The sequence below is a fragment of the Meleagris gallopavo genome, chromosome 6, assembly GCF_000146605.3.
Source record: "Meleagris gallopavo isolate NT-WF06-2002-E0010 breed Aviagen turkey brand Nicholas breeding stock chromosome 6, Turkey_5.1, whole genome shotgun sequence".
NCBI lineage: Eukaryota > Metazoa > Chordata > Aves > Galliformes > Phasianidae > Meleagris > Meleagris gallopavo.
In genome coordinates, this window is record NC_015016.2 from 25,865,628 (window position 1) to 25,891,611 (window position 25,984).

General features: G+C 38.0%; 1 protein-coding gene across 1 annotated transcript; it reads right to left on the reverse strand.

The window, feature by feature from the left end:
- Positions 1–6: 6 nt before the first annotated feature.
- SPAG6 (sperm associated antigen 6) lies at positions 7–23,874 on the reverse strand (the record flags this gene model as incomplete). Its single annotated transcript, XM_019616775.1, has 9 exons — positions 7–1,341; positions 3,489–3,634; positions 6,236–6,352; positions 7,520–7,711; positions 10,311–10,463; positions 12,388–12,561; positions 13,471–13,676; positions 20,264–20,447; positions 23,656–23,874. Coding segments are annotated over 9 exons (1,458 nt in total), but the record flags the coding sequence as incomplete, so codon positions are not given.
- Between the last annotated feature and the right edge of the window lie 2,110 nt (positions 23,875–25,984).

Here is a 25,984-nt window from a genome sequence, read left to right on the forward strand (position 1 = left end):
AAAAAAAAAAAAAACCTGCTGCGTACTTAGAAGAGGAAAATGGCTAGAAGAACAAAAAATGATGAATCACAATTACCTATTACTTGCTGAATCCTGTAGGGTTTGTATGCTGTTCCATGTTTCTGTTGCTACAGTACACCAGCAGAGTAAGTAGAATGTAGAAAGTTTTTTTACTCTACGTAAGAAGGCAAAAGTATTTTCAGGATGTTGTATACAAAAAAGCTCATACCTCCAATAATTTCCATGCCGACATAATTTGCAAGTTCAAGACTAAGTTCCAAATGTGTTTCAACCCAATTCTGCAGCAACTTCATCTCTTGAAGAGAAATTACTGAGCAGTCTTAAGTCTCACCACTCAATTCAGTGGAACTCAACTATCCTCAGTTTTCCCCTGGATGTGCTCAAAACTTTGCTAACAGCGTTCCTGAAGCCAAACAATTTTCCTCTCTTCCTGAGAGGCCCAGGTACTGCCAACCCAAATGGGGCAGAACCTCACAGAGTCCTTTCTCTCCTTTTGTATCTGTGGGAAGTCTGAGTTCACTCTATCCTTTCCGATAGGAACAATGACACACACACACACTAAACAATGTATTGCTGCTTCCCTCCATAGCAAATCTTGCCTGTATTAGAAGAAATTTTGCAGATGTACTATTTAGCATGCCAGGATCACGACACTATTATAGCATGCAGAATACAGCCCTTTTATCATCATCAGATCTGATTATTTCTCTATTTAGCAGCTACTAATGTGTCTTGGGATGCAAAAATCACATCACTTTCCAAAAGGTAGTGGTGAGGAAAAAAAAACCTCAGCATAGAATGAATTCTATACTTAGAAAAGGCAGAGGGGACATCTTTTTCCTCCCCCTCATCAAGCTTGGGAAGCTCTAAACAATATGCAAAGACAAAAGGGGGAAAATTGATAAAGTGCTGAGAAGGATAAAATTTGAATGAGATAATAACAAGCCTTTCTTGTGGAAGGAAAAGGAAATGACTGATTCTAAAAAAGCTTCTGTGATAAATCAACACCCTTGCATGAAATTCCACTGATATATGCTGCAGCGTCTGATCATAAAGTTAGAGAAAAACAAATAGGAACAAAAACTTAGCAACATTTTTATAAAGAACAAAACACAGCTTGCTGGAAATACTGAGGTCTTGCTGTGGTTCAAACAGCAGAAGATTTCAAAACCTAACAAGAGTTTCAGCAGCTGTATTTGTATTACAGCCATAAAAGCGTAAACGTGAAATACAGCTCTAATAAAAATTGAAGTTTATAAAACTGGTTGGTAATTTTCCACCCGTTCCAGAAGCATCTCAGAATATCCAGGGGAATAATACCTGAAAGAGAAACATATTGTTTGTGCATTAGACTACAAAGCATGTTCTGTGCTAAGTAATGAAACTATTCATATTTCTATCGATCAGGAAAAAGTCCTGGCATTAAATAGTTATTCTCTGACAGTGCTGTAAGAGCTTGCTTTTCAACTTACGGTATCATTTATACTTGGAAGTCAGGTTTTCAAAAAATGTTTGGCTTCTTTTAGGGCATATAGGCAAGTGACTAGTTTTTGGACAGGTTCAGCAGCCATAAGCATTGCCATTTCTGGGAAGTGCGGATGCTAACTTTTGTTGAAATGATGGCCTTTAATAAAATGGCATGAGTTTACACAGAACCGTAGGCTAACAGAGAACAATAGTCTACTGCTGTTTGTGAAACATAACCGTACACACCAAAGCTAATGTGAAGTCTACATCACTTCAAGAGGCATTATGGAATAACAACAACAAAAAAAATCACAATGACTTTCTGTCTGTTACAGAGGTTCTCCAGTAAGTTCTCATGAAAGTAGAATGCTTTCATGAGTGCCATTACTGTCCTGCTGTCACTCAGTTTTCCACAATGGGCCAACTACATGCCTCCAGTATGCAAGCATCACCAAAGCTGCATTTAGTTTTTGTTTTCCAGGTTAAGAGTATGTGAAAATTATTACTGTGTTACTCTACAAACATAAATCACGGTACATTTCTTGTTTTGCAGACATGTTAAATTGCCACCTCTGAACTCTGGAAGCTTTAACTATAAGGACAAGGGAACATTTCCATGCACTATGCCTAAAATGTACTCAAGTAAAAAAACTCCAACACATTCAAATTAAACAAAGATCCATTTATCTTGCTGACTTCCTAGATGATTCTATACAATGAAACTTTTTAAAATTTTAAAAGAACTCAAATTAGTTCTCCAACTGTACAGGTAACTTGTCAATGTGCTATTATCATATATGGACTGCAAACAGCTTGAAATAATAGGGCTCCAAAACAACCCCAGAGTTGATGTCTATTGTAGCAGCTGTGGCTTGGGCAGCAGAAACCGCCATCCATTAGCAATAAGATGCACGCAAGAGATGCTGGAAAGGCCCTTTTCTTTGTTATGTCCCAGTCTACACGAGTAATTTTGTTTCATTTACACAAAAATAAAATAGTTGGACAAGGAAACATTGATTATATCCAGAGACATATAAACATCCTCTTTCCCTCTGAAGTATCAGTAGCTGTAGAATAAAGTTCCTTTATGATTTCACTTTTACCCGTTTGATAGCTACTGGCTTTTCTTCGTGGATACAAACAGGGCTCCATTTTGCATGACTGTAGCTACTATTAGCTAAAGATCTCCTTTGCTATAATTAAAATTGATGATGCAGATTTTCAGAGCCTGTAGAGGGAGTGCATGAGTACAACATCCTTTTGATGTGTTGATGGAGTGAAGGACTGGTGAATGGATATTTAGAATCTAGGAGGGCATTTACCTCCTTATTACAATTTAGGATAGTGACATTTTGACTGTAAGCTATTTAATAGTGTTTCTGTATTCATTAAGGGCAAAGTTCAACTTGGTGCAGACAGCTGGTGTATGGTCCTTTTATATTTCACTTAAGCCTCATGATGAGGCTGGGGGAGGAAGGGCAGCTGCGGACAGAGCAACTGTAGGAGAGCCTCTGGACCCTCTGTACATCAGAGAAAGTTTCAAAGGAGCATCTGAATATTCTAGTATTCAGCCAGGCTCTTAGGGAAGTTAAGGGTGTAAGCAAAAATTCACCAATATCTGAGAAACCAAACATAAGTTACTAAGATAAACTAAACTTGCCGTAGGTATTTGTATCTCTGAGTGACTGTGCTGAAGCCTCAGAGTTTGGCTGGGTAGTGCAGGACTAACTCTTCCCCATTTCCTGCAACAGCCTCATTATTTGGGCTTTGTTTACAGACAAAGAAACCTAATCCAAAACCAATCAGAAAATAGAAAGTGTTCAGAAGTATATCTCTAACATTTGTGCATACCACTGGGGCATTTAACCAAATGTTAGACTGTTCTATTGAAAACTAAAATCATGTGGGAGTTCAATTAATATTTTAAATCCTCATTTTGTGCTGCTTCTATTAAGAACATTTCACGTTATATATGTACTATTTTTTTTTATTTTCCCTACCTTACTATTTCCTCTGGATAGCAGTTGTTAATAGTGTTGATATACTCCTGAAGAAGTGACCCAGGTTCTGCTTTTATTTCTTGAACCTTTTTAAGCCCACCAGTTGTTACAAAGAGACGACGTGCTTTACTGTCATGTGGTAACACCTACACAGAGAAGTATATTAAAAATATGTACTCTATTAAAGCAACCTCTGTGCTACTAGCCTCAAATATTGCTAACTTGTTTTAATTCAGGGGACAGATAAAACGGAGCACATTAGAGATACAACATCTGTAACGACTTCTGTATCTTAACACGGTTATACAGCAAGTATCATAAACCAGCCCTTTATTGTTAAAGCATAATTTAACGTGTACTTTAATACATAACACAGATAAAAATAGCGAATTGAACATTTATCGTTACATAAATAATATTTCTTGAATTATCCCTACAGAGACAAGATGATTGTGGAGATTAAACAGATAATAAAAACAGAACACTAACATGGAATAATAACAGCATTTGTTCCACTTAAACCAAGTTATTCGGGTCTTTTATGTCAATTCCCACAGTTTAATTGTAGAGCAGAATTTTATATCATTATAATGATCTAGTATAGATTATTGCGTGAAGACAATACTGAGAATTGTTGCAAGTGAACAATGCAGCCTCGAAGCATTACATGCTACTATTAAATTCCTGGATATTAAAATCCTACAACACACTGTGTAGCCATGGAAGCCTTTTTACACACACATACACACACAAAGCAAAAATGTGAAGTTTCTGCAGCCAAAGGGGATGAGAAGCAGAAACGATCAGACAATACATTCTGCACTCCCTGAGTAATGCCAATATGCAGCTCTGTCCAGAGGACGAAAGAGAGGGAGGTGGGGGCTGGGCCAGGCGACGGAGAGCGACAGCATGTAGTCTGCTGGCCCACAGGCCTGCAGGAATAAAAATAAAAATTATTTTAAAAATAAATTTAAAAAAAAAGGATAATCCAAGATGTTAATGTCAGCAAAACTAGATAGGTTTAAAGCCAACTCTGAGAGCTACATACTATGGGGGCAAAAGCTTTTTGTAAGCCTTCACTAATGGGACAAATCAAGCCATAAATTTGATTGTGTGTCAGTGTAAAACACGAGCCTTGAAGGAGGAAGGGATTGCCTAAAAGACAAAGAAAATAAGGATGAGATTTCTGGCAGGCATGCAGGCAAACAGCCTTCACTCCTCTGGTCCCTCTAAGCTGCAAAAATCTGCAAAAGACTGGTAAGGAAAACACAAGGCTGCATAGACACTTCTCCCTACTTGTTCCATACAAATGTTGGGAACAACTGGGAACTCCGAAGTGACTGTTTCCACATTCCTCCTACAAGAACTGCCAAGGAAGAACTAGCAAGGAGACAGGATCTGGCCCTTTCCCTCTGCCTTCTGCCTCCACACTGTGGTTCCCAGGCTGGATAAGACAGCAGAAAAGTCTCTTGGAAGAAGCTCTAAAGATAGACTAACCTCAGAGACCCAGTCTTTCCATCTTCCAGTCCAAACTGAGACAGCACAGAATTGCAAAGACCATAGAAAGGGCGATACTAAAATGACACAGTCCAGCACCAAAAACAAATAGCATCCTATCCTGAAGCACAGCTTGGAATACTGTGCTATAAATAAGCAAACAGAGACAATGCATCTCAGGTTTAAAAATAGGAAATTCCTAAGTTGTGGTATAGGAGAGAAAAAAGCTTTTAGTGCAAAGGACTTAATTTTAAATGTATACTTTAGAAGAACAAATGCTAGACAAGTACAGTTTGTTTAATACAATGCAGAAGAAAAATTAAACAAAACATCAGCTGATATGAAGGGTACAAAACTGCTTCAACAGCAAACAACATTCAAATGTATAACTGGGTAACCAATTACTACGCACTCAACTCTTTAACAGTTCCAAGTCAGCACACAGAAGCAAAGGTACTGGATTCTGACTAAATCTCCAGCACACACTACAAACAATGGCACTTCCAGATCTTTGATAAAAGGAACTGATTGCTAATCAGAAGTGTTTTGCTTGGTCATTTTCAAAAAGAACACCTCACCAAGAGAATCTGGTACCCCCTGCTAATAGATTACATTGCACGGTATTGCACAAAAGAAAGGTCTACAGTTAAACAAGGCTTTCAATTGCTGGTGATCAAAACAGACACTGGAATTTTGATTATATTGCATTATATTGCAAATGTAATATTTTGATATTGCAATGAAATATTTTGATTGCATTTTGATCAAACTGCATTTCTCTTTGCACATTGTACTTAATAATGTAATTAACAGTAAGCAACTGCAATTTTTAATGGAGATGAGAATGGTGAGGTCTTCATACTCTAATGTAAAACACCCAACTTAAGCCACTCCTGGACAGACAGCTTGCAGTTCGTCTAAAACAGATGTAACTGGGACTTACATAATACTTTGGCTCAGTGAAAATATTTGCATGTGAGTTAGTATTTTGCTTCATTTCAAGAGGCAAAGAAGAAAAAAACCACCTTGCTTGCAATTAACTGTTTTCCCACTGTCTTAGGATGAACTATAGAAGGTTCCAGTTAAACCATATCCATCTTTAACAGGCAACAAAGCTCCAAACTGCTTCTACAGGGGAAGCTTGAGGGTCCTGAGACAACAAATAAGACCTTTATAGATGCTTCTTATTTAGAATGATAACTCTCTTGATAAATGGAAAGTGATTACTCATCAAGCAGAGCCTTTCTTACCTTGCTAAACTGCCCAACAATGTGTTTCATAATGTTGGGAGGGGCATCGTGCAGCAATGGTTCAAGTGCTGGAAGATAAGTGCATTTCTGAAGGATGTTCTTTAAGGCTCTTTTAGTCTATTGAAATGCAAAATAAAATTTCTACAGTGAGACATCAATGAAAACAAGAATTCATGAAACATATCTCTGAAGTCTAAGCAAAAAAAGCAAATGGATCAGAATTCTCAAAGTGCATCTTTTAAATAAAAAATATTATGTCCATCAAGTCACTTAATGAAGAATCAATTTTCTACTTAGATTTATTAAGCTTCAAAACCTATGGTGCCTCATATTATTATTAAGTTATCTACGGTCAAAGTAATGGCAATTTTACTTTGGCTACAATGGAAGCAAGAGTAGACCCTTTAAGTAAATTGAAGTACTTCAACGTAATAAGAAAGCTAAATCAAAATACAGTTTAAAAGATTGTATTTTACAACTGGCTTATTGGGAGAGCCTGCTGGTGTGGGGTAGCAAAATGCATTACCATCCAGGCAGAAAGGAACAGGAACAGTGAGACAGACTCAGTGCTGGCTACAAGAAGCAGTAATGACCTCACTGGGTCAGATTCTAGGTACAGCTAATTTTGTCTTGATATTTTTGTGAGCACTGAAAACAGCAATACAGAAGTTGTCATCGTATCTTACAGACCTGAGATTTGTTGTACTTTGGTGGACTGTAAAGAGGCACAGTACAACCTGGAAGAACATATCCTGTCATATTATACTATTCAGTCAGTTCATTTACTGTCACCCAAAACTACCCTTTATCAAAGTCCAGCTTTACTAGCTCCAATGGAATTAAGGCCCTAAACAGGAACAGTCACGTTTTCAAGAGAAGAGTACTTTGAGTACTCGTTACAGTTTTATTACAATAATAAAAATGTAAGCAAATCTACTATGAGCTCTGTAACACTTCATACAAGAGCCCATACTTGAGAAAAAAAGGTAGACAATTAGTCACTTGTAGGAAATAACAGTATTTGTGAGTACACACAACTCTGATCTAAAGTAGGAAGAAAATGAAAGATTACACTGCTGTGGTTGTATCATATGATTGGGTATGCACCATACATATACCCATTAGGGCCAATCAGTCCTAATAAACGATACACAGCCTTCAGGCACAGGAAATCCATAACTTATTGAATATCAGTAAAAACACATACCATGTATGGTTTTTAAGCACTTAGATATGTCGGTTACATTGAATATCTCATACTGCATATACTTCGAATATACTTGCTTTCAGCTGAAGATCTTCTGAACTGCGTGTGTCCATATACAAAGAAAGCAGTGTGGCTAGCACATTTGTTACTGCTACAGCACGTGCATGCTCAGGAGTATGTCTGCCAATCTGTCCCAAGGCCCACGCAGCTGCTGCCTTAATATGATCTTCTTGTTCTTCTAACAAACAGGTACACAGTGGTGGTATTCCCTGTAGCAGTAACCAAAAGCACTGCCTTTAAACTGATACAGACTGTTAGAAAATGTTTCTCTATTAACACTCTTCCTATAATATAAGCTATAAGAGAATGATTGCCATTTGTTGTCACATCTTTACATCATCATGACTAGCAAGAATTTTGAATAAATCTTTACAAATTTAGTTAAACAATGAGAGAGACAGATTCAATATTGTGTCCATTTAAGCTAACAGACTTTAAGGGACAAAAAGGAATGCATCACACAATTCAGGCGATACTAAGACTAAAGTCTGCTTGAGTTGAGCAGTTCATGTTTGATGCATCCAATATCTTCCAAAAAAGGTTTCAGTGCTTGATGTGAAGAATACCTCACTCACTTCTAGCAGTTACTGAAGTTCTTGTGGAAAAGGGGTCACAATCTTTATCCTTTCTCCACAGATTATGGAGCTGTTCAGTAGCCAGTATTTTATGTCCAGGATGCTTCAACAGATATCACCACTTCACATTACTTTAGGTGGGGCAAGGCTACTAAATCTCTAACTAGAAGTACTTTTTCTTCCATCCTCTGGATCATCTATGGCCTCTTCTGCACTCCCTTTGTTTTTTTTCAAGATTCTTCTCAAATACAGACAATGGAAAAATATGCACTTGCAATACAGATAGAATCACAACTTTTGTTCCATCAGTGTTCCACCTTCTACTTCTTAATATTGCAAAGGACTCGAGTGTCTCTTTCCTCACAGTGTTGCAGCAGAAGACCACACTGAAGTGTTTGTCTGTATGACCCACAAAGTCACTTTTTGATATTCATTTTTTCTAGCACTTAGTACAGCCATATGGAGCTATAACATATTAGGTGTATAGCTTGCAAATGGTCCCAGTTTACCAAGCGTTACCTTTCGCATTATGCATCTCTCAAAAAAGCTTAGTTTCCCCTGAAGGAATATTCTTAAACGGGATTCAGGTTTATTCAGGCTTCTTCTGTGGATCATTTGTTGAAATATTTCATTTCAGATGTTTGCACAGATCCCTACAAAGCCTTACTGCACTCTCATTCAGTTACAGTAGCAATCATTACTTTTCAAAAATTTAACACATAGGTGCTTCCTCTTGAACATAAGCCTGGATTCATCATGATTAAGAATTTAAAAGCAGAAGCATACTAGGCATCCTTTACAGGGGTGAGACATGGGCACACCTACAGAAGGTGGATCTCCACAAAGAGCAAGCCAAAAGACCATTTCTTCTGTCTTCAAATGCAGAAGAGAATTTTTTGATCACACCCACCCTCTCTGTGCACATATGGATGTTAAGTTGTACAATTTTCATTTTTTAACTTGCATTTCTATCAGAAAACACTTCCGTTCCTCAGTTTTTATTGCTTAGTTGTCTCTATTCATATGGTAAATTTTAAACCATAGAATGATTTGGCTTGGAAGGAATATTAAAGATAATCTAGCTCCAGTTCCCTATCATGGGCAGGTACACTTGCTCAAAGCCCTACCCAACCGGGCCTTGAACACCTCCAGGGATGGAGCATCCACAGCTGTGCCAGCACCTCACCACTCTCTGAGAAAATAATTTCTTCCAAATATCAAATCTAGATCTACTCTCTTTTAATTTAAAATCATTTCCACTTGTTTTATCACTGCACTCCTTGATAAAGATTCCCTCTCCAGCTTTCCTGTAGAATCCCTTTAGGTACTAGAAGGCTGCAATGAGATCTGCCCGAGCAATTCCAGCTCCCTCAGCCCGCCTTCACTGGAGAGGTGCTCCTGCCCTCTCAGCATCCTCATTGTCTCCTCTGAAGCCACTGTAACAGGTCTGTATATTCCTCATGCTAAAGGCTCCACAGTTGAACACATTACTGTCACTGGGGTCTCATCAGAGTGGGAGAATCACCTTCCTCAACCTGCCTGCATGAAAATGGACCAACAGTGCCCAGTGAAATTACTTCCTCCTGTCATTAGCATCATTCACATTAGAATATTACGTCAGGCACTAATTTCACCTATTGCACATATTGCAAATATCCCTACTACATCATCCTTCTATCCCAATGCCCAGCAGAACTTATCTAAACCTGAAAACGTATAGTTTATCTCATTTGAAATATGACTTGCACAATCAAATCAAACTATGCTACATTTCAGAAACTGAAGTCTTTGCAACTCTGAAGATTTTGGTTGCAAGACTATTCTAACAGTTATGCTAGTGCAATAAAGAATCTGCCATTAAACATTCTTGTTTCAGAAGGAGTTTTGACGTAGCCACAAATATTCATTTGTGACGAAACAAACCATAGAAATTCTCTGACTTACTTTTGTCTTCATTCACTTGCAACACAGAAAAATAATGTAGTAGAATACAAATAGATGTTCAGAAATGAATCCAGGTCATTTTACAAAAGGTTCAGCTTCATAAGGACTAACTCCGATCAAGCTACCATATAATCTCAGACATTGCAGCAGCAATATTACAAGAAAGTGCATTAATCAACAGCAAGTATATAATACTGTCACAAAACACATGCTCTGCCTAGGTTAATTTGTATCTCTTTCTCAGAACACCACTGAAGAATTATAGGAAGAAGGCAAAGTGATAGCTAACCTTGGAGACAATAACTGCCATTGACAGGTTCTCTGAATGAGCTGCTACATAACCAAGCATCATGATGCCAGGCAGTCTGACAGTCCCTTTGCAGCTGCCAATACAATCAATCACAGCAGCAACTCCACCTGCATTTACTATAAACTGTGAAAGCTGTAAAGATAAACAGAACAGATTAGATACTGCGAAGTATCAACAACCATAAAGCACCACATTATAAAAGTCTTTATATGTATTCCTCCTGATTTAGAAAATAAAACCAGGATAAGACTGATGTATCATACTGATTGTTAAGCACTGAGTGAAGCATAAAGTCCTCAGGAACTAAACTGTTTTGCTACCCTGATTTTGATTCACTTTACTGCAAGGAAATCAGGATTCTGAATTTCTGATGTTGAAAATGTCATTCCATGCTATACAACTGCATTATTATACAAAACAACTTATACAGTTACACGAAAGAACCATGCAAATGACAGCCAAATACACAATTGACCTTGAAGACACAACTACTGAGCCAGACGCTCTTTCATACTGTTGCACATTTGTTCTCCAAGCCAGCAACATGTGTTCTGTGCAAGGAAAGAAGGAAAAGCCCATACCTCCTCTCACCTGTGTTCTATAGATAACCTCAGCAGCATTAAAGCCTTTGTGATCCTCCTCCCCCACACCGAGGCATGAATCCAAAGACAGCTGTCATGGTTGCCCAAAACCAACTTGGGCTTCATCAACTGTTAACACTGTATATCTAAAGGACACATCCAGGGAGCAATGGACTTTTCTCCAAAATGCCCAATTATATAGCCTTGCTTATAAATGATAATCATGTCCATAGTCTGTGATGTTTGCTGTGTACATTAAGCTATGTGACATGTTTCATTCCAAGTGGCATTGCTTCTCACATCACTTAAGGGACAGCAGTAGAGAATATACGGTATCAACAATGCATATAAATTAACAGAATTCCATATTATGATTATTTCTTTCTACGTTGTTGGGTCTGTACCACATCTCTGTAAAGATTCCAAAGTAAAAGTAACACCTGCTCAAGAGTTGCAATAGCATAAACAAAAGTTGAAGGCATGTGGATTTCCAGTCCAGCTGATTTCTAATAGGAAAAATCCACTCTTACCTTGGAGCCTTTTATAAGGAAATTGCTTTATTCGTGACACAGCTACATGAAATGTAAAGTTATTGCTTAGGAAAAAGCATTCACATGGCAGCTAACTACAGCCAGTGACGGCCAAGCTCTACATCTGGGCTCACGCATGTGCAGAGATGTACAGTACTACTGCACAGACACAAGCAGGCTGCAAATCTCATGTTTAAACAATTCTCGGCTGTTAAGCTAGTATTACGATGGTTGTTTTCAGCACTAGTGTATTTCACAAATACATTGCTTGCATTTCTTTCCATACTCATATTTAGAGCCTGTTAAATGACTCTGTGATTTGACAGATTAATGTAGTTCTAATTATTTATTTTTTGCATTTTGCATTTGCTTTGCTGATCCTCACAACCTTTCTGTACCTGTTATTGGCAAAAAGACTGCAAATGCTGAGAATCCGATAAAAAACTCAAGCTAATAGGAAAAAACTATCACCAGTTTAACAATAAATGAGGGAATTTCTGAGTTTCATTCTTATTGGAAAAATAAATGAAATGTGATACGAGCACTCCCTCAAAGATTTTTTCAGAAAGACACACACCGTCTGTTATTGTCGCAACACGCTCGTGTCATTTATAAGCTGCTATCACGACTTCTGTGAGGCTTTACTTGTGGTATTTTTAATATCTGACACTGACAGTACTGTCAGCCTAAAACTCCCTCTCTGCACTGATATCTCATGGAATGAAATAGCCAGGTGCATTTTATGCGATTCCCAATTTTCCTAAGCCAATTCATATTCAATACACATCTCATAATATCAGCAAGCATTTCCATATTTTTCCAATGAATATGCCAAACAGCCATTTGCCCTCCCTTTCAAAAAGCAAATGACAGAATAATCCTGTATTTTATTTAAAGTGTAAAATCTAATGATATGACCTTGTATTTGCATTTTCAAGGTTTTACCTCAGGCGAATGCTTTGCTATCTCTCTAATTAAAGTTGCACCATTTTTCTTGACATATTCATCCGAGTCCTTCAGGCATGTGAGCACAACTGGGAAAATTTCTGCTTCAACCACCAACTCTGCAAGATCCACTGAATGCTTTGCTATTTGGCTTAGCGCTGACAGCACCTGACACTAGTAAATAAAAATTGTTATAAAATCAATAGTAGACAAACAGCCTGCAACACGCACTCCTCCTGCACACAAAAATCTATTGCATCGAGGAAAACAAAGAGGATAGAGAAAACAATTACAGCTACTTTACAATTCACTGAATCAATTCATGCACGAATATAATGGCTCAGAACATTTGCTGGTTCCTGAACAAAAGTTTCTCCTTTGTTTCATGCCATTCAAACTTACTATGTCATAAAGAAGAAATATATATATATATATATATAAATTTAAAACTGTAACTTAAAGTTTAGTGACACCTACAGAAAGTATCTTTATTCGTCCACATTTGGTGTGCCAAATCAGTTATTTAAATCGTTGTATCTGTTTGTTTGAAGTGGCATTTTTATATTGTCTTTTGTTACTGTTAAACAGGAAAATTACATTAAGAAAAAAATTTGACTTTTAGTACATTAAACTTGTGAGAAATTCTTCAACAAGAACAATTCATATCGGATAGCACATTCTAAAATACAATCATACATTTAATATTAACTTACAGTATAATCTTAAGCGTACAGAACCTTTTTTCTAACTGAATTGTGCAGATTTTCTCTATTAAAAATATTTGTTAGAGAAATTCAAAGGATGGGGTTTCGTACATCAGATTGCATTCCTCATATGATACTTTACAATTAAAATAAATAAAACGCTGTTCATTGAAAGATTGATTTAACTGCTCCTCACTGGGCGGCAGTTTTTATGCAGTAGCTCAATCTGCGAACGTGTTCGGAACTCTGTCACTGCGGAATTACGTTTTGCCAACGTTCAAAACAAGAGCTTTCTAAATAAATATACGCATCTGTGTCAGTGATTCAATATCAAGTAACAACTGGTAAAATGGAGATTAAAAATAATTTTTAAATGTACCTTCAGTTTAGCATCAGGGTTCAGGATCATCTGAGCTAAGTAAGCGATAGCTCCTGCATCCACTACTGTCTGTGCTAACTCTGGAGAATGCTTTGAAATATCACTAAGAGTTGAAGCAGCAATCCTTTTCAAAGCAATTTCTGGCTCCTGGATACAGAGCACTAAAAGAGGAACGGCTCCTGCATCCACCACAGCTTGTGACAGTTCTGTAGGTCCAAGGAAAGTAATTAAGTGAGTATGGGTGACTGACCCTTGTGCAAGCCATTTTTCACCCTGACAGATACAGCAAAGGAAAAAGGGGAGGGTGTAGTTCACTGTCTCGACATCTGCATTTCAAATCAGCCCTCCTGGTTTCATAAACCATGTGGACCAATCCAAAACTGAAAAGAATGCAGGTCAATAGATGGACCCCCATTTACATGCACACATTTGAGGTAGATTAGGCTGAAATGGTTTGTTATTCTGTTTTCTTTTTCTTTTTTTTAAAGTAAGCAGATGTCAGCTGTTTAAACCCTGGCTATTCTACACTGATCAATAGGAAAGCATTTTATGCATGGCTAACAACAACACAGAAAGCCAAAGTACCAAAATTTTACCAACCACCTAATTAGAGAGCATTTTACCCTCTTTAAATGATAAGCAGATATTAGCATAGATCAAATGCCAAAAACAGAAATACAAAAAACACACATAAAAGATTTATCTTACATAAAAGACTGAAAAAACAGAACCTATCAAAATGAGGTTTTGCAACCATACATGGGGAAATACAGAATGTATTCCTTAGTGACATCAAAATGTTATTGCACACAATTAGATTAATGAGAAATATCATCACTGGGATATTGTGTGTCTGAGATTAGTACAATATCCTTAACTAACTGCACCTTAGATAAAAAAGAAAAAAAGAATCTGAGCACATGATTAGCTTACAGGGACAAAAATTACACCATTGGAAATTCATTAGCTCTTTCTATATATATGCAGCATTAAGCACAGTCCTAAAATAAGAATTACTGGATACCACAAGCAAAATGTATTCTGTAACAAAGCTGTGCTGTTTCCAAATAGTGTGGAAAAGCAGTAAAAATCACGATGAATTCAATAGTCTATTAGGTCTTAGCTCAGTTTTGCTACATCTTATTATGCATATCCATTATTATCTTTAACATTTATCTTGACTTGCAGTACCATGGCAACATATAGCTGTTGTATTTCAAGACTCTAACTTAGCTTTTGATTTATAGTCCATCCATAAAGACATTTTCATACTAAGAAAAATATAGCATACTTCATTAAATATACATAGACTAATACAGTTTTTCATGAAATCTGTAAGTCATGTCATCATTAGGTTGTTAGCATCCAAATAATATTCCTGACCAGATTTGTTTTCAATTAGTGAATTATAGTCACACACTCCAAGGCATGTGATAACTCAAATATTTACACTATACATTATTTCACAGGATACAATATTTTAAGCAAAGTATAAACATCACCTCAGAAATTGTAAGTAATGCAGCGAGTTTTTAAATAAACTAGTACAATATTAAACCTCCAAGTAACTTCTTGACTGAAAGCATACAGTGTGCACCCTGCAAATAAACATCATGTGATTGGAACAAAACCCTGCCTGATGGTCTGGCTGCAAGTTTACAGATTTGAGACAAAATGTACCTGCAGCATGTATGAAAACAGACTGGAGAACTAGCTAAACAATACAAGCGGTATAAACTACATTCCATTTTCATGGAAAAAATACACCTGTCTTTTTTTTCAAATTGTATTTTGATACTTTATGCTGACAGAGAGAAATACATCAGGAACTACTGACCAAAGGTCTGGATTAATCCATCGGACCGTGCCCAGTTACAGACGGTGTCTCAGAAGCAACTTCAGAGCAACCATCTCAACTGCCTGCAGTCTGCTGACGAGATGCTAATATCACAGAAATTATGTCAAGAGCTACAGGACAGTTCTAGAAGAAGATGTTTCTTTGATACCTTATGAGCTGAGATCAAGGAAGGAAGGAAAGAGCAATACCTTAAGGTCACAGCAATGCCCACGTATGTAAAAGTAACCATAAAAGTATTTTTAAAAGAGCAAACTCAATCTGATTCAATTAAGATCAGCTCTTGCTGTTAGAAGCTTGATATCATTTAAATACTGATGGCTACTGTTGGTCATGGTTAATTAAGTGGTCGTTCTTCCAGTGGTGTTTGTAAAGTTCAAGGCTAATAGCTTACCACATGTAGGGCTGACCAGGTGTCAAGACAGTGGAATAGGAAAAAGACTGTCAGAAAACTGAGGAAGTTGAAGCGGGACAAAAGAAAATACGTATTCTCCCATCACTTTCCCCTGTCAACTCAGCCCAAAACTATGATACTAAGTACTAATGATGCTATGATAATTGCAGTTCTTTTTCTCAAAAAGATGATTAATCTCCCAAGTTAGTGGAAATTTTTTAATTCAAACTGTGCAATAAGGATTTTTAAAACTTTGCTATCCAGTTGCAGAATATAGATAGATATGGAGAAAAAATAAAGAATGCTGAGAAAGTTAAAGGAGAAAATACAGTTTTCAGGAAGAAATTTTTAAAAACAAATATTCAGACAAAGAAATTAAAAGAGATGGAACAGAATAAATTACAGAAAGACTTAACACTCTTCCAAGAATGCGTTATGTGGGTAAAGACCAAACCAGCAGAAGGAGAAAGACAACAGAAAAAAAAGAAAAAGAAAAAAAACCTAATTTATGAATTTCATTTAAATCAACAGAAGTTTAGGAAAAAGGCAAGGTCAGAATTGTAGCCTGGGACACAGACCAAAGAACTCTCCCAGCTGCATGATGATTAAGCAGGACTTCTCCTTGCATGAGAGTAAGCAGTGAGTGTGATTCTACATGTAACGGGAGACAACAGAGCTTGGACTCAACACTCACTACAAGTAAGTTGCTTTTGTCCGGAAATATGGAGAGGATTTTAGCAAAGGGATATATTACAGACAGGAAGACAGACAGACACAGAGCTACGAGGAAGACTGATAAAGAAAGCCAGTGGAGTTTAAGATGTCACCATTTCAGCTAGAAGCAGTACTAGAGTTGTACTGATTTGTCTCAGTACAGAAGTGTTCACCAGGGACTGAGAAATTAATTCAAAGTAAGTTGAGGCCTAGTCATGAGTTTACGTGATCAGGAAGAGTTGGGAGTGAACAAAGAGGAGTCAATAAACTCCTGACTACACACTCTCTGAAATCAATGGAGAGTCTTATAGAATTGATCTAAAACAAAAAATCCATACTAACATTAACAAATTAGCAGTAAGTGGATGGATTAAAAAAAAAAAAAAGATGAGGCAAAAAAATGAATAGGAGGAAGTGAATGTGATGGTAGCCCCCAGGGAAGGAAAGCCACTATGGGAATACAGCATTTGCTCCCAGCAAGAAAGCAGCAGCAAAACCTTCTTTGCTTGGAAACAAATGTATGTTTCAGTCGAGAGCATGGTTCTCAAACAGACCCTGCTGTGGTGGCAGGTGTAGCCACAGGAAACAACAGGTTTTGACTAACACAACCACCAATACTGTATCTTTCTGAATAACACGTGATTATGTGATGACCACATAGAAAGACTCTAATCCCCACAAGTAGTCCAAAAGGCTGCACTTTGAGATCATTAATTTATGCAGACCACTTCAACCATAGTGGTGAATATTTCACTGGAAATAGTGGGAAAAGCTCAAATCAGTGGGATGGTGGTTGTTAATTACGAGGCAAACTTAGATCTTGGAATAAGGCAAAGTTCCTACGAGACTGAAGTCACTGAAGATGTGAGCAGTGTTGTAGCTGACTCTGCTCTAAGGAGGGATCTTGACTAGAACCCTCTTGAGGGCCCTTCCAACCTGAACTACCCTATGATCCTAAGGCACCACGGCATGATAGAAAATGAATTTAAATCCTCTCTCAGCAATATGCTTGAATATAAATAGTGTTGATTATTTTCATTTTACTATCAGTTCACCGTATGCTAAAGCAGGTACAAGCATTAGTAAATTACATCTTTCGTGCTCTTGTGAAGGCAAAGAAAATGGGAAGCTAAGTTATACGCATTTCTTTCTAATAAGAATTTTGCATTCAAATTAATTGTACAAGTAAAATTTTATAAAATACTTTTCATGGACTTGATAGCATTTTGATATTATTTGAAACTCTGCACTTCTTTTCAAACACAAATATACAGTAGCAGTAATGACTGGCAAAGTTCAAGCATACACTGATCCACAAACTTTGGAGTAAAATCAGTATCTGAACACAGCTCAAGGGGATCTTCCAGAATGAGCAGAACTGCACGAGCTCAGGCTACGCTTTGGAAATGGACCTAGCAGAATTTCTAGTGTCTTGGAATCTCTGTCTTGACCTAAAGTCTTGCAGGCATTCTGGAAATACCTGTTCACAGATGAACTGTATTTTAAGTGATTGCTGTATGAAGATAGAAAGGAACTTGCTAATCTGTTTGGTTGTTTGCTGTTGTTTTCTTGTTTTTTTTTTCAGAGAAGAAAAAAAGTCCCGATTTCTCAAAGTTAAAAGTCTTTTCAAGGGAACATGCACTGTAGTTCCTAGAGAGCAGCTTTATCATGTCATGGATGGAATTTCTGATAAAAACTGAGAAACTCTCCCACTGCAGAGCAGATACAACCTAATGCTAGGAGCCTGTGCTTGCATCCAGAGACTGAGTTTCACATGTCATCTAAGACAGATCAGGGCGTTAATCTGTCTCCCATCTCCCAGGCATATGCCCCAATTGTGAAACTATTATTGCTGAGGCCAAGTAAACTTCCCCCACACCATCTTTTACGGGTGGTTAAAAAAAAAAAAAAAAAGATCTTGCCTTAACGTTGTCCCTATTTAGAACAGAAACAATTTTTGAAACTGAAAAATTTCTTGTGGGTGGGGAAAACCATTTATCACCCCACTCTATGTTTAGAGTTTAAACTGCAATATGCGCCCACAGCCAGTGAGAGAAAATCATAACTGCCAAATTTAGTCAACGCAAAAGTATGAGTCCAATCCAGAGTTTCTTTAACAGTAAATACCAAATGTTGATAAGAAGAGATCCAACTTTGGATCCCACCTCCAACAAAACTGTTGCAAATGCTTGCAGCAGTACAAGAGACGTACTATGCACAGAGAGATCTTCCTTCAGTGTAACTGCTCTACTTTCAGTAGTCACTATTTTAGAGGCTTCCTGTGATTGTGTCAGAGAGGAAGGTAAATACCCAGTTGGCTGTAGTTGGGCAGCTCCACAGCAGGGGAATAACTGATTTTGGTTGTTGAGGTTTTTTTGTTTGTTCGTTTTTTGTTTTTTGTTTTTGTTTTGCTTTTTTTGTTTGTTTTGTTTTTAACTTATGATATTGAGTGATCTGTCCTTGTCCTCACAATTTCAACCCAATTCCTAAAAATGCTGTGCTTATTGCCGGCATAAACTAGTGAAATATCCATCCATCCATCCATCCACTGTCAGTGAATAAATCATTTATAACCACGAAATAAAAATTTGTATAAGAAGTTTGCTGTATTCAATACATCCACATCTTCATCTTTGCAGACAGTGCCATCACAGAGTGAACTGGATCATCCTAAAGATCAGCCAGCATCCACACAATGAATAGCATGAAGGGCAATTGAGGTGAGTCAATATTGATTTACTGATATAACAAAACTACAGACATGTTTATGTTAAGAGTAACACAGACACTCTTAGACTACAAACATTTATACAAAAGAACACTTTCAAATGACACTTAGCAAATATATTTCAGATGAAAGTAACATTTGGTTTCAGGGATTCTGATCCAATAGCCAAAAAATAAAAAGGTTCTTAGCAGAGAGGTGTACCAAGAATAAATTTGTTCCCTGCTAAAAGGCAGCCCATACGGAAGACACTGACAACTCTAGAGTTGGTCCCAGTAAGTGGGGAAAATACCCCATACTTTTTGCAGCCAAACACTTAACAGCAATTAAAAAAAGAATAGCTTCCAAACTGTTGTGATCCTGGAATAATTTTATCTTTAACCAATATGAACACAGGCTATTTACTCCATGCTTTCTATTCAGCAGTTTTGTCTCTCAGTTCTTCTCTTCCTAGCTCCAAACTTTTACTTGAACTATATAAATAGCTGGTAAAAGAATTATTGACCATGTGGATTGGCTTTTAAATAGGAACATGACACTGCCAGTGAGTTATATAACTGCCAGCAAGACAGCAGCGAGCTGCTCGACATCAGATTCCTCAAACCTATTCCTGAATCCCAGGGAAAGAGTGTGGTCTGCTGCCTAATGATATTATAGTCACTGCAATGAATTTAGCACATTTATACTGCAGGCTGTGCTGTCAGCTGAATGGAACTTGGTTCTGCCTAGACTTCTCCCTTTTACTATGTACATAAAAAAAGAACTTACAGTAAGCAAAAGAAATTTTGTTCCACGGTAACAGTTACATAATAGTACAGCTTCTGAAATTTCCTCACAAAGGAGAATAAAACAGAATGTCATTTCCCCGCCACTCATCCAATGCATCTCTTCTTAGAGCAACTCTCACACAGCAGGTCATTGTGGATGTCAGATACACCAGCTTCTCACATAAGGGACAGTGTTGCCAGGTTTTTACTCCAAGTTTAAAATTTTATTACAGAAAAAAAAAAGGTCTTTTGTTCTGATTTATAATAAATTATATTACTGTGATGTCCATAACTCTCACACCATATTAGGTTGAAAGATAACAAACTGAACCTGTTACCTGAATTGTGTTGGGCAATATAACCGAGTGCCCAAGCTGCACCTTCTTTCACTCCAGGGTCAAAATCTTCCAAGCAAATCACAAGTGCTTCCAGCGCTCCACACTCAACTATTGCCTGAGCTAGCTGTGGAGAATGTTTACCAACTGCTCTTAACACAAATGCAGCTGCTTTCTTGTAGAAACGCTATACAAATGAGAAAAAAAAAATGCTTTTTACTAACATTTAGTAGTTTATTGCATACTAGAACACAGACATGCATAAATTAGACTTTTTAATAGCAACAGTATCTCATTCAGATCCAAATCAGGACCACCAGGCATCACACAGACAATGAACATACAGTTCCTCCTTCAGACAGCTCATGATCTAAAATCTGCAGCAAGTGCACAAACAAATGGAAAAAAAGTAGAGGGCTAAGAGGATATGAGGAAAAGATAATAGTCTAGATAAGTCTGTTTGTTTAAGTGAGTTGTGAGTGATAAGGGCTACAAAAACAATAGTTCTTCACATATTTAACCAGGTTACATAGGTTATGCAGAGCAAGCTCCTAAAACTAATTCTACCCATCTGCAACATCCACAAGACTTCACAGTTTCTAATGTGCATACCCTTGTAACATCAGTATGTGAAAACACTGTTTACAAACAGGAAACAGAGACACAGAGAATATGATGTAATAAAAGTCTTTAGGAACTGAATCACCAAATGCCTAAATACTGCCTATGGCTCAGCTGAGATCTTGAAAACCCAGACTGGCAGACACCCAGTGTGATAGTCCTCAGCTTTGACCAGGCAACTTGAAAATCTATTCCTGCATGTGTCCAGAAACAGCTCACTTCCAAACAGACTAAGCTTGGCACCTCTGTCACAAGTTCAAGAAAATCCAAGCACTTGTCTCTGGTTTTCTACATTTCTGCCTCAGTGCTGGTGCATCCTTGTAATGTACAATGCTGCACACGTCATGGGGTTCCACATAAACTGCAGTGGTGGTTGTGGCTTCTTTGAAAAGCATATTTTATAAATCGCTTTTCGTAGTCTTCTGCAATTTCAAAGCTATCCTTAGTATGTGGAAGCTGAAGGTTACATTTCTTCCTTGCTCTACGGTTTCAAAATTCAGAATCCAATTCAAGCACTCCTGCCACAACTGTGCTGGCAGAAAGACCACTCAACCCTCTTGTGAAGTCTCTGTGTGGCAACGAGGGCAAGATTCAGCAGGACACAACCAACCTACTGCCACTACCCTGTGCTCTTGGCAGCTGGCCTATTAGCACTGTGGATCAGCTTGGGAAAGCTCCCTCTCCATGCACCAGCTGGTTTTAATCTTATTCCAAGATGTTTCATTCTCCCCTGCTCTGTACAGGGAGCCTAGGCAGTTAGTTATGCTGGATTCCTACTGTCAAGGTACCCAGAACTTATACAAAGAAAACCCCTCATCCCTTTGGGATCAAGTCCATAGAGACTTTTGCGCCTCTTGCCAGGTGCCCAAACACCTTTGAAAAACTTCCCCGAAGCACTAAGGTGTGGCAGTAGAGGACTATCTGCAACAGCTCCATAGGTAAGTGAAGTGGACTCTGGCCAAGCAACAGTGTACACCATACTTCTCCTGCCTCAAACCACACTGGCTTCATGTGAGCCAACGGAGATCTGCTTCTGCCACCCCCTCAACCACATCCAGGCACTGCCAAGCACTTTGATTGCTAGCAATGGCCCAAACACCATTATTTCAGCATGTAAAGAGCAGTCATCCTCTAGTGCTACAGTGCACGCCCTGTCTCTGCTTAGTTTAGATATAACTGCCTACTGCCAAAAACCCAGACTTCTAAGTTAAGGCCTACAAGTAGATACAATGAATGTAATTTACAAGAAAGGCATCTTAGGGGAAGAAGGTGAGGGGAAACAGTACAGGCACAAGTGGACAAACCCCTAGCTAGTTTAAGTTACATTCAGTTTTGCTGAAATAAATGAAGCTAGAATAATTCACATCAGTCTACATCTGTGCAAATACGGGTACATTATTTCTGTTGAGTAATTACACTTCTGGCAAAGAAAAACACTTATTTGTTTTTATTGTTATTCAAAACACATTTGTTTACAAACAAGTTAGTACATACTGTAAAACTCTATTTCGCTCAGTTTAATTGACAAAACACTGACCTGGGATGTGACCCTGTAACTATTCTCCATAAACCAGCAGAATTAGTATTTGTTGTGTGCTCCGAGAATCAGCTCCTTAAATATAGATGTTGATACTTTAGGAGTGAATGAAATAGAAATGTTTTGAGTGGTTTTTTTGGTTGTTGTTTGTTTGTTTTTGTTTGGTTTGGTGGGTTTTTTTGCCTATGGAAAGTAACAAACTGCATGCATTGCTAAACTCTGCATGAACTGGATAATGAGTTTCCTTTACTTGCCCTCAGTCACCAAGACAGAGTAGGATTTCCATGACCTCACACTAATCTTGCTCCTGCCCCAACTGATTCTGAATTACAGCCATCTCACAGATGTAGCAACAGCACTGGCAGTAACATGGAAGAGATAAATCAGGATAGTCGAGCTAATTTAGTGAGTGCTTTGAATTGTAGCAGGGGGGTGGCTTCCAAATTATTTATTAAAAAAAGAAAAAGAAAAAAAAGTTCTGTTTTCCTCCTTCTCTTAAAAACATAAATTAACCAAAATGGTCATAAATTTGTCTAAGACCTTTTCAGACTTTTTGTTGTTGTTTTGATTAACTGTATAGGGAATGGCCAGACATGTAAGAAAAAAAAGAAAGCAAAGAATACTTGCATTTGTCTTCTTCAGAATACTGAAAATGAAAATACACTTTTCCAAACTATATTGCCATTGAAATCATAATATCCCAGAAATCTAATTAGCCAAAATCACAACTCAAGTATGGCAGTGGTATCAATGGACTTAACTGTCAGCTGTCTCCTCCATTTGCCAGTCACTAGAAACTGTACTGAAAGTTTTGTTGTTTGTTTTGTTGTTTTTTTTTGTTTTGTTTTGTTTTGTTTATTTAGGTTAGGAATCAAAAATTAGAATATATGAAAAAGCTGAAGGAAAAATGGCAAGAGGGGAGAAAGAGACACCATGAGATTTATTTGCAATGCAATTGCATAGTAACATTATTACAATATTTTAAAACCATAACAATGCCATGAGTGTATTTCTTATAATGCACTGGAGGGTAAGATGAATTTTAAAGTCAAAACTTGTTTAAGCTCACAGTTATACACACTGATCTCCCAGGAGTTCAAGCACGCACACTCTCTGACTTCCACACATTTCTTGCTATGCTAGGAATATCAGCAGATAGCCAATACAGAAAGATTTCCCTTTACCTGTGCAACAGTTTAAATAAAAATGATTACTTAAGAAAACAATGATGCCTTACATTCTGCTCAGACAATGAAAACACGAGCTGTGGAAGAATGCCTTCCTTCACCACTGCTTCTGCCAGGTCATCGTTAAAATAGGCAAGCCTCCCGAGAGCCAAAGCAGCAGTCTGTTGGATAGTTGGGACCACATCCAGCAAAAGAGGTCTCAGCAAAGATATTACACCTGTGTTACACCAGGAAGAGAAAAGCCCACATGTAAGTGGAAGTTTTTCAAATCATTTATTCTAAATTTTACATCAACTTTACTCATAAGAATCCATTAAATTATTCTTCCAGATAATGAGAGCTTGTAGGAAATGCAGGTGTTCCACTGAAATGAAGTTGGCACTTGGACAGAATTGCTGAAGCATAGCAGTTTTTCATAGGTAGAAAACAACTGTGAAATATTAAAAAAAAAAATCACACAGAAATATGGTATATACAAACATATATACACGTGTTAACGAAGCACGTACAGGAAACCTCATCAGGAGGTTCTGGTGATCTCCCACTGCTATGTCACTCCTCCAGCCTGCCAGAAGAACCCCCGCCTTGAATTATGCTAAATTGCATTCCATCTATTACAAGCTACCATTGATTCAAGGGCCAATAGCCATGACGTCTTACACTCCGGATACAAGAATTAAAGTTTGTTGGTGGTGCCATCTTTCTTTCTTTTTTAATCACATCATAAATGTTAATGTGTTTTACTGCAATCCAGAGTTCGTCAGTTAAACATGAAAGAATCCTGAGGATGAAATCCTCATGTATCCTGAGGATATTGCAGTATACACACGTTGTTGAAATTATAGGTGAGGTAATCAACCATGACATGAACCGTTAGCAGTTATAGCCCAAAAGAGTGCTTATAAAGATAAACGTTTGGCTAAAAATGGGAAACAGCAGGTGTAAACTTTCCATTCTGGCCATAGGAGGGAGGAGGTCACAGTGCAGGTCTTCATAAGTTGTGCATGGACACGTGCCTTGCAGCACTCACCTGTGATCTGGAAGGGACACGAGCCATGAGGTGAGACCATGTGCTGGTAACCGAGGGTTATTCCAGGGAGTGCCAATGGGGGAAAACTAAGAAACTAGGGACTGAATGATCGGATAACAAAACAGCAAGTGAAATCAAACACACGCAGGAAAGCCAATCCCAATGTCCCACAGTGATGAACTTCGAGCACATCGCTACCGCTCAGGAGAAAGGTCCCACTGCTAGACAGGCAGCTCCATGGAGACACCAGCTCACTGCTCAGCCATGGGAAAATAATTATGCACTCAGAAGTATACAGGGATATGGAAATGAATAGATGCCAAATTGGAGACCATCACTACGTTGCTGTATAAATCTGTTCTGCATTTCAAACCTTTCCTAGATTAGAACTGGAAAAGGATCAGAAAAAGGCAACAAGGATGAGCAAGGCTGACCACTCTGTACATAGAGGCTATTTCTACAGTTAAACTAAGACTTTTCAGTACAGATATAAGAAAGATATATGCAGTTACATAAAGTATATGATTTGTAAGGTCTGAAAAGAGAAAATTATTTCTATTGCAGTTCTTTGAAAGCAGTGCCTCTCTAAGAGCCAGCTGTATGGATTAATACTGCTGAGCTTTATAACTCAGCCAGAAAGCAATGCTCCATGGAGCTGCAAAAGTGCTACACCAGAACTCCAAATGACTCAGAGCTGCAGTTAAAAAACTCCATATCAGCTGCCTCACTTCTTTGCTCTTTCCACTACATTTGTTTGCATCAGATAAAGATTTAGCTGGCTGACCAGCGAAGAAAGCAGGACTTCTCAAGGGCTCATAAGCTTCTAAGTACCAAAGACCTTCTGGTGCAACAGTCCCATTGCAGAGGGTTCACTGCCTAATGGCAGGTGACACCTGGATGTTGAGGAGACACAATGAAACAAGGACAGGCCGAGGGCATTAGAGCAAGGATTAGGCCAAAGGGATGGAAATTATAGTAAATCCTACTTATGACATACTTCTTATAGAAGGGCACCCTGAAAAGAACAAAAGGAAAAAATTCTCAAGTAGCAGGGTGATTCTCACCAAGAGCATTTATGTTAAAACCATATTACTCCCAGTGAGAAGAAAATAACTTAATAGTCAATAGGAGGCTTTAAAAAAGAAGGATGAAGAGTGAGAGTGAAAAACTAACCACTGAGGCCATGCTGACACCGCTGAGTTTGCTCTAGCAAGGTCAGCGCTGCAAGCAAGCTATGTGTGGTGGTTTCAGCCTCCCAGGATGTTCACAAGTCAAAACACCACAGGTCTTGCAGCAACACACAATAAAAGGGAAAGTGAAATGAAATCATCATGTCTGAACAGCACTAG